Source organism: Arachis hypogaea, chromosome 12 (assembly GCF_003086295.3).
Source record: "Arachis hypogaea cultivar Tifrunner chromosome 12, arahy.Tifrunner.gnm2.J5K5, whole genome shotgun sequence".
NCBI lineage: Eukaryota > Viridiplantae > Streptophyta > Magnoliopsida > Fabales > Fabaceae > Arachis > Arachis hypogaea.
Genome location: NC_092047.1, coordinates 3,735,696 through 3,748,824, shown reverse-complemented (window position 1 = coordinate 3,748,824; position 13,129 = coordinate 3,735,696). Strand labels below are relative to the sequence as shown.

General features: G+C 33.3%; 1 protein-coding gene across 4 annotated transcripts; it reads left to right on the top strand.

The window, feature by feature from the left end:
• Nucleotides 1-5,155: 5,155 nt before the first annotated feature.
• LOC112726434 (putative disease resistance RPP13-like protein 1) lies at nucleotides 5,156-11,387 on the top strand. Of its 4 annotated transcripts, none has more exons than XM_072210101.1 (5): nucleotides 5,156-9,247; nucleotides 9,778-9,876; nucleotides 10,140-10,266; nucleotides 10,441-10,520; nucleotides 11,109-11,387. In XM_072210101.1, the coding sequence occupies exon 1, from the start codon at nucleotides 5,414-5,416 to the stop codon at nucleotides 9,227-9,229; it is 3,816 nt and encodes a 1,271-aa protein (XP_072066202.1). In that variant the 5' UTR covers nucleotides 5,156-5,413; the 3' UTR covers nucleotides 9,230-9,247; nucleotides 9,778-9,876; nucleotides 10,140-10,266; nucleotides 10,441-10,520; nucleotides 11,109-11,387. The 4 variants fall into 4 exon arrangements, with proteins under 4 accessions (XP_072066202.1, XP_072066203.1, XP_025631603.2 ...); XM_072210102.1 differs by having other exon boundaries at nucleotides 10,925-11,387; XM_025775818.3 differs by lacking the exon at nucleotides 9,778-9,876.
• The last annotated feature ends 1,742 nt before the right edge of the window (nucleotides 11,388-13,129 follow it).

The following is a 13,129-nucleotide window of genomic DNA, read 5'->3' as shown; positions in this document are numbered from 1 at the left end:
TCTTTTATTGGTTATTGTTAGAGTTGTTGCTTTCTTTTTTCTGTCGTAGGTTCTTGTGAAGGCATGTTCTTTATGAATTGTTGAATTGTATGCACTTTCTATTTTGTTGTTTGTTCCATCTTTGTATGTATGTTCTTCTTCCGAAGATGTGTTTTGAATTTGTATGGTTTTCTTTCTCCTTAATCTCTTAATGTGCATACAGTTATCAAATGCCATCTACAATAAAAAGAATAAAAATGCGCAGAATTTTTTTTTGAAAAAGTTATTTTTAATAAGAGTAATTGAAATAGTATAAAGTGAAATTAACTGTTAATATTTTTCTTTGACCCACTCTGTAAAAAGTTTGCTTTCATTGTACCTTTAATTGGTCTATACAAATCATTTGCATCTTCTATTATAGACTTTTTGTAACAAATATTTGAATTTGTTCATCATATTTCTCTTCACAATTACATGAAGAGATGTTCCTGCAGTGTTAGTAAATCATAGTTAATAATTAGTTAAAAAAATTGATTATATTTTTTTTTTAAGTTATTAGAAAAGAAACAATGAATAGCATATTAAAAGAAGTATAATTTTAACGATATTAAAATATAATTATATATAAAATATTATAAAATAATATAAAAAAATATTAAAAGCGATTAAAGTATTTTTTCGTAAATTCAATTTAAAAGTACAATAAATATGTTTGTTTTGTATATTTTCATCTAATATAATCATTTCTAAGCAAAGAAACTCTTTTTCTTTTGTGGGTGTTAATATTTTTCATAGACGAATTGTTTGTTTGGTGATATTGTCCAAAAAATGTTACTCCATTGAGTAAGTTTGAGATGTTGTATAGTGCGAAAATAAATTTTTTGTGCTAAATTTGATGTTATTTGAACAAAAATAGTGATAAGAGACTTATATAAGTAGTTCAAATAGTATGAAATTTGAATATTTGTAACGTAAAATTTATTATGATTAATAGATTATTATGACATTTGTAATGGATTTTATTACATTTAATGAGTTATTTATAGAAATTAATAAATTAATTATTGTGTTATAAATTTATTATATTGTTTGTAACGGTAAGATATAATAAATATACGGATATGGATTCTTATAGGTTACAAATTTGATTAGATATTATTAATTTTTAATTATTGTCGTTGGTAATTTTGTAGCTTAATTTGCATATATTTCTATTATTCATTTATTTGTATATTTTTTTGTATATTTTATTTTTTTGCTGATTTGAAAACAATAGTTAATTTGGCAAAAATTGAATGATTGATTCTAAAATTTTGTCAAGTAAGCGATATTGATGACATAACATTAATAAGAAGAAAAAAATGCTTTAAAAATAATGTGGCTATACTTATCCATCTATTTTTATATATTAAAAATAGATAGATAGATTGACAATTTTAAATTTTACGATTTGTTATGATACTCGAATAATATGCACTTTTGTAAGGATATTTTGACGAAATGGACCTCAATTTTCATTACCATATTGTTACTGTAATGATGATTTTTTCTTTTTGGGAAGTGGTTCAATCTTGGATTGGCCTAAAATTTTGATAGCAAATTCTGGGATGTACTTTTCATTATGAATGGTTGGACGATTAAGATTAGATTTGGAGGGTGAGATATGGTTTCCATGCGCAAAGTAGTTCTGGTTTTGTGAATTTTTTATTTTTTTTTTGTTTTACGTCAATGAGGCTTAGTTCAAATGGTATATGTTCCTCTTTTTTACCAAGAGGTCTTTGGTTCAAGTTTTATGTAGTGCAAATTTGATCAAGAAAAGAGGATATCATGTGTGTGTGAGCGTGTAACTTAGGATTAGGAGTTGTCTAATCCATCGATCAAATAAAAAAAAAATGTTTCACATTTATATGCATTAGTATTTGGTTGTTTTGACTTACTGTAAACATGATTGGTGCATTTATTTAGGATTCTCTTATATCCTTACTTGATTATAGTGGTACTTTTTTTTGTAACCCGTAATTTTTGTCTCTCACATTGAAAGAGTTTTTCACATTAAAATTTTAGTGTTTTGTTTCTATTTTTTTTTTTCTGATTTCTGTTATTCTATCACTGCCTCTGTTTTGGGTATTGATACGCCAATTATTTTTTCAAACAGCTATTTCAATTTACGAGGTATTTGCCAAATCAATGTTTTTTCTGTTTCTCAAATTGAAAAGTTTTGCTTTCTAATTTTTTAATATTTGGAAAGTGCCCTTTTGCAACAGAAAATGTACTTACACAATTTTTTGAGACACTATCTATATATTCACGAGATTTCACTAATTCATGAAACTAATAATGTAGCACTTACTAATATACGTTTACAAGCAAATAATTTTAAATTACTTTTTTTTTCTTAATAAAAAAGTACTCTCATTTGTATTCTAATATTTTTTTGTGATTCACACACATTCAAATCTAGAATAATATCAATTAAAGCAAAGTGGAGGCAGAACATGAAACATTACTCAGAGGATCCTCCAGGCTACCAGGCTCTTATATCATGCATATATAAATACATATTTTTGTAAAAGATAATTTTAGTATAAAATAGCATTTTAGTGTCAAAACCAGGGCATCTTAGAGTAGATGTTTAGAACCTCTTAATTACAAGTAGGGGTGAGCACGGGTCGGTTTGGTTTGAGTTTAAGATAAAATTAGAATTGAACCGATCAAAAAGTAATTGGTCTGGTTTGGTTCAGATTTGTATTTTTTTGTGCTTGTACCCGAATCAAACCCAACCGATTAAGAGCAGATTGGTTCGGTTCGGGTAGCGGGTACCTGATGACTTTGAAGTTCATTAAAAAAAAAACCAAATTGGCAAATTTTTATCTTAAAAATTCAAGAAATACAATAAACATGTAACATCAACAGAAATAATGCAAACATATTAAATATGAAATATATTAAAAATTAAACTGATCAAAATCCAAACATATTAATACTAAATAATTTTGTCTAATGAAAATATAAAAGTGCAATAGAAATATTAGAAGTTAAATACAAAAGTCTAGTGAATAATCTTTGAAAGAAACTAAAACCAAAACACATTAAAATCTAAACATTAGTGAGATAGGATTAGCGTTATGAGTTAGAAAACACATAAAAGTTATATATATAATTATGACCAGGTATACGAGTTGGTTCGGGTTGCTATATGGGCTCTCATGTTAGATACACGCTCTACATCTATCATTGTTACATACACGCCGCCTGTGATGCTCAGCTCTCATGAGTTTTAGCAATTCAATTTCAAACATATCCAATGTACTTATGTACCATCCATCTTAATGTGTAAGCAAGTTTTATGATTACCTTGATTTATATGAACTTCATCACAAAATGATGTTTCTGCCTTTTCCACTGATTAATGAAACTAACAATGCAGCAGCAATGATGTTGGAAGAAGGAGAAGGGCTCGTAACTAAAACAACTAGATTTAAACCCAAATTAAATACTATGCTGCAAGAATAAAATTATTAGATGTAATACAAATATGAATATAATGTTTCAATAATTAAAAATGACATAATCTATGAATCATGACATTATGTATTTTTAACATTATTATTATAAATAAATAATAGGGTTAACTACTAATTTGGTATCGAAAAAATTACGCTGCTAACAAGAAGATTCTTGAAAGATGTTATGATGTTATCGATAAAACAACCTCTGAATGATTTTTTTTTTTTTTGTGACTTAAAAGAAAATAAACAAAAACTAAGAAAGAAAAAAAAAACAAGAAACTGCTTAAGAAAGGCAGTCCCGCTGAATACTATTCTCAAACTCCTTCCAAGGCAATGGAAGCTCCACTTGGGGAGAAATAGTCCTCATTGCAGTCTTTGCCATGATGTCTGCTACTGTATTTGCATCTCTCAAGATCAACCGAAGATCAGCACACCATTTCCAAGACATGATATCTCGGATTTTTAACACCAAAGGATTAATAAACCCAGAGCAATCTTGTAAATTATATTTGAAAATACAACAAAAATAACTAATAAATATTATATTTTTTGTAAATAACAAAAACTTTTTTATTTAGCAAACCACTTATCCAATAGATCTAAATTTTGTTGCAATAATTTGAATAATTATTTAGAAGGTGCATAAAAAAATTCGGAATAAAATTTGATATCGAGATTTTTTTTTAAACTTCACTTGACAAAAAATTACCAAATTTTAAGAATGAGAATATATTATTTTTCTAATCATGATTGAAAATTTTGCGTTAAAATTTTATATCTAAAATTATTTTTTAGAATATACATTAAATATCTAATTTTTTTGTCGTCTTTTTAAATCTTTAAGGGACTTATTTATCATTAGCATCTTTTGGAGTCCGTTTTATCAGCGATGCGAACTTTCAGGTACCATTTTGGTAGTTTGCTCTAGATAATATTAAAAATGTAAATTTTTGAAAAAAAAATAATATATAAGTGACAAAGATAATATATAATTGATAAATACAATTAGATTAAAAATAAGAAAAAAACATAAAAATATTATAAGAACATCATACATTATAGTGTTTAGAAATTCATCACTCAACATATAATGTACAAATTATTTAGCAAACTAAAATAAAGAACTATAGTCATCAACCAAATTTTTTAAATAATTGTACAAAATATACATTACCAAGGATAGAAGAGAAACAGTGAGAAGCATAAGATTATATCAAAAGAGATAAAGAAATTAAATGTATGAAATAAATGTTAATTTATATAGTAAAAATAAATGGAAGTGAGAATGAAAAGGGAGAATAAACTAGTTTTATTAACTAGCTAATTTATATCTATTAAAAAGAAATAGCATTATTATTTAAGGCATAAAATAACCTACATAAATAAAGAGTAAAAATAGATTAAAATATAAGATTAAAAATTACATAAAAAAATAAAAAATAATGTGATGATAGACAAAACTATAAAATAATAATTTCATCACTAAAATATTTATGTAGTTAATTATCTAATATTGGTACAAGTTTTGTAGGACAAATCAAATACTATTATATGTTAATTAGTCTAAATACAAGAATAACATAAAAGAATAAAAAAATGTTATATTACAAACAAACTAAGCATAGGACATTAAGAAAAGTGCTTAAAGACAGGTACCGCGTGAAGCCATTGTCTAAACACTATTAATTTCCACAAAGACTAGTTTCCATTGGTCACACTTTAGATTTTTTGAATACTTTGTTTCATCCTTCAAAGAAGAAGATAAAAATGAAGACAACTGCAAAGTCAGCTATGCACTCCACTGCTTACAATTATTGCTGAATACCTTTACCTTGCACCATTATTGCAATATTCCTCTCTCTTCCTTACATTCACAAAATCCAATCACTCACTCATTCATTTCCTGTTTTTCTGATCATCATACTATGGCTGAAGCACTTCTTTCTGGCTTCATCAACGTTGTTCTTGAGAGGCTCATTTCACGTGAGTTTGTCAACTTGGTGGTGGGCAAGAAGCTGGACCGGAAGTTGGTTGACAGGCTCAAGACTGCTATCTTGGCTGCCAAAGCTCTGGCTGCTGACGCTGAGCAGAAGCAGTTTGGAAACGAACTCGTTAGGGAGTGGCTTGATAGTCTAAAGGATGCTCTCTACACTGCTGATGACTTGCTGGACCGTCTCTTTATCAAAGCTCAAATTCGCAACAAGACACGCATTCATCGTCCTCGCTTCCTTGATTTGTCTTGTAGGAAGATGGTGACTAAGATAGAAGAGGTGGTTGAAAGAATAGAAGATCTTGAGAAACGCAAAGATACCCTTGGTCTCAAAGACATTCCAACGGGTAGCTCCTCATGGCGACCTCCATCCACTTCTCTTGTCAAGGGGAATTTGTTCGGCAGGGATGGTGACCAACAGGCACTAATGAAGATGCTCAATGACAACAATCATCATAACTTGTCCGTTATCTCTATTCTTGGTATGGGCGGGGTTGGTAAAACTACTTTAGCACAATGGCTCTACAACAATAAGGATTTGATGGACGGGGTTGACCTGAAAGCATGGATTTGTGTTTCTGAAAATTTTGATGTTGTTGAGACTACAAAGAATGTTATAAAGGGGATCTCTTCAGGTATTTGTAGTCTTGATAGTTTTGATTTACTTCAACAAGATTTGAAGAAAAAACTGTCAGAAAAGAAGTTCTTCATTGTTTTGGATGATGTTTGGAGTGAAGATGCTGACAAATGGAATAGTTTTATCACCCCTTTTCAACATGGGAGAAAGGGAAGCACTATTCTTCTAACTACCCGTAAGGTAAATGTTGGTCGAATAGTCCAACACTATAACTCTTACTCTCTCAAGGGACTGTCAGATGATCATTGTTGGTCTATTTTTGCCGACAATGCATCCTTTCCAGAATCAAATGGAAGCTCAGAACTGGAAGGAATAGGTAGAAAGATTGTCAAGAGGTGTGATGGCTTGCCGTTAGCCGCAGAAACACTTGGTCGCTTGTTGCGCTCAGAGCATCGTGTTGAAGAATGGAATAAAATACTATTGAGTGACATTTGGGACTTTCCCGTGGAAAATTGTAAGATTGTTCCTGCATTGTTATTAAGTTATCATCATCTTCCTACTCATTTAAAACGTTGCTTTGTTTATTGTTCATTGTATCCCAAAGATCATAAACTTGATAAAGATAAACTAATCTTGCTTTGGATTGCTGAAGACCTTTTACAACCACCGAGGGGACAAACTTTAGAAGAAGTTGGTTGCAAGTGTTTTGATGATTTGGCTTCAAGACTATTTTTCAAGCAGGTCGATAACGATGATGAGAAGTATTTCGTGATGCATGATCTCATGCATGACTTGGCAACTTTTCTTGCTGGAGGTCTTTATTGTAGATTTTCAGAATTTGGTGAAAAGAAAGAGAGGAGTATTCTAACTCGTCATTTGTTAGTCGATCGTTCAATCCGTAAGGAAACATGCTCTTCTAGTAAAATAGAATCTTTGAGGACATTATTGTATATCAATCATGGAACTCGCGCAACATTACCATGTGACATATTGTCAAGGAATAAATACTTGAGAGTTTTGTCCGTTCATACACTCAATATATTTCCTTATTCAACAGCTAAAAAATTGATCCAATTGCGCTATTTGGATCTCTCTTGGAGTGCTATTAAGATATTGCCCGAGTCATTATGCAACATGTGCAATCTACAAACTTTGAAGTTAGAAGGCTGTTCAAAGCTGACTATGTTGCCTAGTAGCCTGGGTGACTTGATCAACCTACGCTATTTGGATCTCACTTGGAGTGCTGTTAAGATATTGCCCGAGTCATTATGCAACTTGTGCAATCTACAAACTTTGAAGTTAAAAGGCTGTTCAAAGCTGACTATGCTGCCCAATGGCATGTATAATCTTGTGAATTTGCGGCATCTTAATATAAGGGGTACTCCTCTGAAAGAAATGCCAAAAGGAATGGGCAAATTAAAACAGTTGCACACTTTAAGCAACTTTGTGGTGGGAAAGCAAGATGACAATGGAATGGAAGAGTTAGGAGGGCTTATAAATCTTCGTGGATCGCTTAAGATTCAGAAATTGGAAAATGTGGTTGATGGCAATGAGGCAAGGAGAGCAAGGATAATAGATAAGAAGCACGTTGATGAAGTATTGTTGGAATGGTCTCTATCTTCAGGTGATGATATGGTTTCAAACACACATACTGATGAAGAAGATGTACTCCAGGGCTTGCAACCGCACCGTGTCTTGAAAGTGTTGAGAATCAAGGGATACAAAGGGAAAATGTTTCCAGATTGGATTGCGCATTCCTTGTACCAAAACATGACACGTGTATCTCTCAAGTCTTGCATGAATTGCTGCATGCTGCCTTCACTTGGACAGCTGCCATCTCTAAAGTCCCTCCACATTGAAAGTTTTGATGAGCTGAAGAGCATTGGCAAGGAGTTTTACAAGAATGAAGGCCATCAACATTCTTCGCCTATTGCACCGTTTCCCTCACTGGAGTCATTGGAATTTGATAAGATGTCATGTTGGGAGGAGTGGCACTTACCTGAGTCAGAAGCCTTTCCTCAGCTTAAGAGCCTTGAGATAAGAGAGTGTCCAATGTTAAAGGGAGATATGGTTAATCAGGTATTAAAGAGAATCGTTTCTTCCTCATCGGATGTTTCCAAAGTGCGCCAACTGGAAATAGGAGAAGGACAGCATCAAAAGATGAGACTTGCTGGGGATAGTTTAACAATTAGGGGATTTGAATCTGTGACGGAGTATGCATTGAAGGCAAGGATCATCCACCATCTAACTTCCCTCCAAGAAATAGAAATCTCATGGTGTTCATCTGTTGTATCCTTGGGGGGAAATTGTTTACCCAAATCTTTGCAAAAGCTCAGAATATATAGGTGCAGCCAAATTGAATTACTCCAGCAACAACAGAAATATGATTTGGTAGATCTACAGATACAAGAGAGCTGTGATTTACTGACCTCATTGTCGTTGGATGCCTTTCCCAATCTCCAGAATCTGGAGATATTCAGGTGTTCAAATCTGGAATCAGTTTCAGTGTCAAAGCCACCACACGCTGCTCTTCAAAGTCTCACCGTCTATGAATGCCCTAAATTAGTGTCATTTGCAGGAGAAGGACTGGCTGCACCCAACTTGACTCATCTCCGCGTCACAAAATGCCACAAGTTGGAGGCATTGCCACGTGGCATGAATAGTCTTCTCCCAAATCTAGAGTCTCTCCACATACAAGGTTGCCCAAACATTTGCAGGTCGCCAGAGGGTGGTTTGCCGCCTAACCTGAAACAGCTTAGTGTAGGAGGATGCAAGGAACAAGTGAGGGGTGTATCATGGTTGGGCAACTTGGACAACCTCACTCATCTCATGATTCTTGGTGATGGCAGGGAGAGCAGAATAAAGTCATACCCAGAGGTGGGTTCGCTGCCTCGCCTTCCCTCCCTTACCACTCTACATATCCATTACTTTCATAATCTGGAGACATTGGAGTGCAATGAGCTTCTCCGCCTCACCTCCCTCCAACAACTACACATTTTATCCTGTCATAAGCTGGAGAATATGGAAGGAGAAAAGCTGCCTCCCTCTCTCTTACTACTTCAACTTAACGGCTGTGGTTTGCTGGGCAATCACTGCAAGAACAAGCATCAACAAATTTGGTCCAAAATTTCCCACATCCCCACCATTCAAGTCAATGGCAGACAAATTTTCTGAGAACAGATTTTTGAGCAGGTAATTCTCTAACCTTCATGTTTGTCATGCTACCAACAATGAAATTCACACATGCATAAATTTCCTTTTCCTTCAAGTAAATTTTTTTTCTCTTTCTTTAAACAACATTAACCACTTGAACTCATATGCCAACTGCAAAATTTGCATTCTTTTCTTTCATTTATCGGAAAAGCTCTCAGTTTGCTGAGGTAATTAAACAAATATCCTTTATTACTCTGAGAAACAGTCTTTGCTATATGAAACACTTGTTAACTCTCATATTTTATTAAAAAAATCGCATTTAAAGAGGTAGATAAGAATTACCCTAAACAAATATTGAACGATATGGAACATCTTTTCTGTGTATCCAACATTTGGGTTTTTTTTTTTTTTAAAACAAATCGATGTATCAAATTTATTGTTTTTACAATCTTCTATGGGTAGCTTGTGCACATATCGAGATGTAATCTTATACATTGGCTATACATCTTCATTTAATTCTAAGTTCATTTGAGGTGGTAATTAAGCTCGATTGATGTGTTGGGAACCAGAAACTGTGTTTTCTGATTTTGGCTTCAAGTTATTGAAAAGCAAAGACATGATGGAGAAAGTTGGTGGCACTCATTATTGAAAAGCTTTTGTTGTTGTTGGTATATTTTTCTATTCCTGTTTATAATTTTCTTTCTTTTTTGCTTTTTTCACAGAGAAAAAATAAATCATAACTTGATTTGTGGAAAGGAAAGAGTTATAAAATTGTGTTTCTGTCTGGCAATTCTGTATGATCATAGATTGAATCTTAAATAAAATAAATAGTAGTAGATGCTTATTATAATAAGCTATTTCTAATACTAAGAAAAGGTTCTGTAATAATAACTATTTCTTCCTTTTTGGATTTGGACACGTTATCAAACAGATTTCCCAAGGTGACAAAGAATATGCTTTCCACATTTGAAGATGACAATCATGTACCTGAAATAGTCGAAGAAGTTGTAGTGATGCCATCCACAACAATTTCGTTCCTATCAACTTCACTCAATATGGTGTGAGCAGTTTGTACATATATCAAACCAATGGGTGTCATTTCCTTTCACTGTTGTCTCTAAAATCAAACCAATGATCGAACATTGTGTTCATGAGGTTCTGACATAATTATGTGTGTGGTTTTTGTGATGACAAACACTAAGTTTTGAAATGTTTTTTAATTTGTGTTTCAGGAAGTACACTTGAGGTTTGGTAACCATATCTTAATTATCTTCATTCAGTCCGAAATTCATCCTTACAATTTTAGCTTCAGGTTGGTATAGTTACTCTATTCCTCCTTACAATTTACTTTTTCTATTTTTGTTGGGAGAAAGATAAAGAGATGATGCTAGCTTGATATGAGAAGGAATTAGTTATGTGTAGTTCAGGGAAAGATGGTGTCTCTACCTTTCCATTTTTTGATGTATATGCTACACTAAATGTACTATAACTGCTGCCAAAGCTCTTACAATGCCAAAACTGCAATTCAGTGGAGCTTGTAAATTTAAACTAAAAGATGTATATCCGTGATCTTTTAACTAGCTCTCGATTTCTCTTTAGCTAAGCGCAAAGAAGTTTCCAAAAAAAGTATCATTTTTAATGCATTCAAGTTTATTACATGAATTTATAAATACATCTATGTTGTTATTCATTGTGCAACCTTTTTGACAATTGCAGGTTGGGGAGCATGTATATACTTGCGTAAAAATTTTTCTCGTCTCTTTTGACACTTAGTCGTGCTAACTACGTGAATAATATGCACTTTGATATGGATTAATTTTGATGTAATGGACCTTAATCTTCATTACCATATTATTATTGGAATGATAATTTTTTTTTTCTTTTTGGGTTGATTATGCAGTCATTACAAATCTGCAGTTGGGGAGTGGTTCAATCTTGGATTGTGCTAAAATTTTGATAGCGAGTTTTGGATATACATTTTCATTCTTAATGGTTAGACGATTATGATAAAATTTGGAGGATGAGATATGGCTTGCGCGTGCAAAGTAGCTCTGGTTCTGTAAATTTTTCATGTTTTTGGTTCACATTTATATGTATTGATGCTTGGTTGTTTTGACTTGATGTAAGCATTTGATTTGTGCACTTATTTGAGATTCTCTTGTATCCCTACTTGATTATAGCGGTACTTCTTTTTTGGTCCGAATGACCCGTGGTTTTTACCTCTCACATTGAGAGGGTTTTCCACGTTAAAATTTGGTGTCTTGTCCTTATTTTTATTTTTTTAGATTCTGTTATTCAATCACTTATTCACTTCCACTGTTTTGTGTATTATTACGCCAATTATTCTCTCAAGCAGCTATTCTAATTGATGAGGTATTTGCCAAATCATTATTTTCTGGTTTCTAAATTTGAAAAGTTTTGCTTTCTAACTTGTAATATTTGGAATTTGTGTGTTTTTGCAATAGAAATAGTACTTCTTTTCCAAAAAAGAAGAATGAAAGAAAATACTTATACAATTTTATGAGACACTATCTATGTATTAGTGAGATTTTATATGAATAAATATAATAATTATTTCCTCAGAGGATTCTTATTTGCTAGGAAGTATTTCTTAAGAAGTATCTTGTAGGAAAGATTAATCCTGGGATAGAAACAAACACATAGAACTACAGTTAAGAGAAATTCTAGAAGGAATAAGAGAGAATAAGGAATTTCTGAAGTAAAAATGAAATGAATCCGAGTTTTTTAGAACTGTAATAACCAGAAAAAAAAAATAAACAGATAAGCCGGTGGGACCCACTCTTAGATTTTTACTTTCTTCTTTCCCTAACCCTAGCCACACACTCTCTCACTCACCTCCCGCTGCCGCACACACCCTCACTCGCCTCACTCTCTTCCCCACAACACACACACCCAAACTTGACGGAAAAAGAAAGAAAGAAAAGGAAAAGAGAGAAGAGGGAGACCGCAAAAAAGAGAAGGGAGGAGGAAGGAGGGAGCTGTCCACACCGAGTCACCACGCGAGGAGAGAGAGAGCCGCGCCTCATCACCGCTGGCCTGGAGCCCGCCGTTCGTCTCGCGTTGCGTCGCCATCAGGGGCCAGAATCGAGAGAGATGCGTCTGAGAGAGGGGACGAGCGCGAGAGAGGAGACGCGGAAGAAGGACTGCCGCCGTTCTGCCCCGTCGCCGAGCTGCTGCGCCGCCGCTACCACCGCTGGGTTTCCGGGAAGAGGAGCTCGAACGGGAGAGAGAGAACGAGAGAGAGAGTTCGCAGAAAGAGAAACATCACTATACACGAACAGAGGGGGGATAAGGAACTCGCTGGAGGAGAGGGAGACTCGTCGCCGTGCCTCTAGTCGCCAGGAACGGCGCTAACGTCGCCGGAAAACACGCCGGAGCTTCCAAACTCATCGGCAACACTACCTTGCCACTGTTCTGAATTTTATCTGCCTGTCTCTATATTCGATTTGAAATGACTTCCTGGTGTTGTGGTCATTATCGCTGTGGTGAGACGCACTTTGGGTTTGGTCTCTTCGGTCCGTTAGGACCATGCTGTGACCGATAAGCTTTTGGCTTATGCTATTACGAGTTTTTAACTATATTTATAAAACTATTATTGAAAAACTTTGATTTGATTAGAATAATTGATTTATTATAGATGAATAATTATTTTTATGAAATTCATACTTTAGAAATTTTACATGAGACAATATATATGTTTGATTAAGCTTTATATTAATTTAGAATATTGATTTTATTCGAATATATATTCCTGAAATATTAACGTATTTGTTGGCACTCACTTTTAAATTATGAAATATGTTTTTATGATTGAAAAAAAATGATTTGAAAAGATTTCTGATAAGAAAGTATTATCTGATTGATTTGATTCGATACTTTATATATTTGAGAGATTAAAGA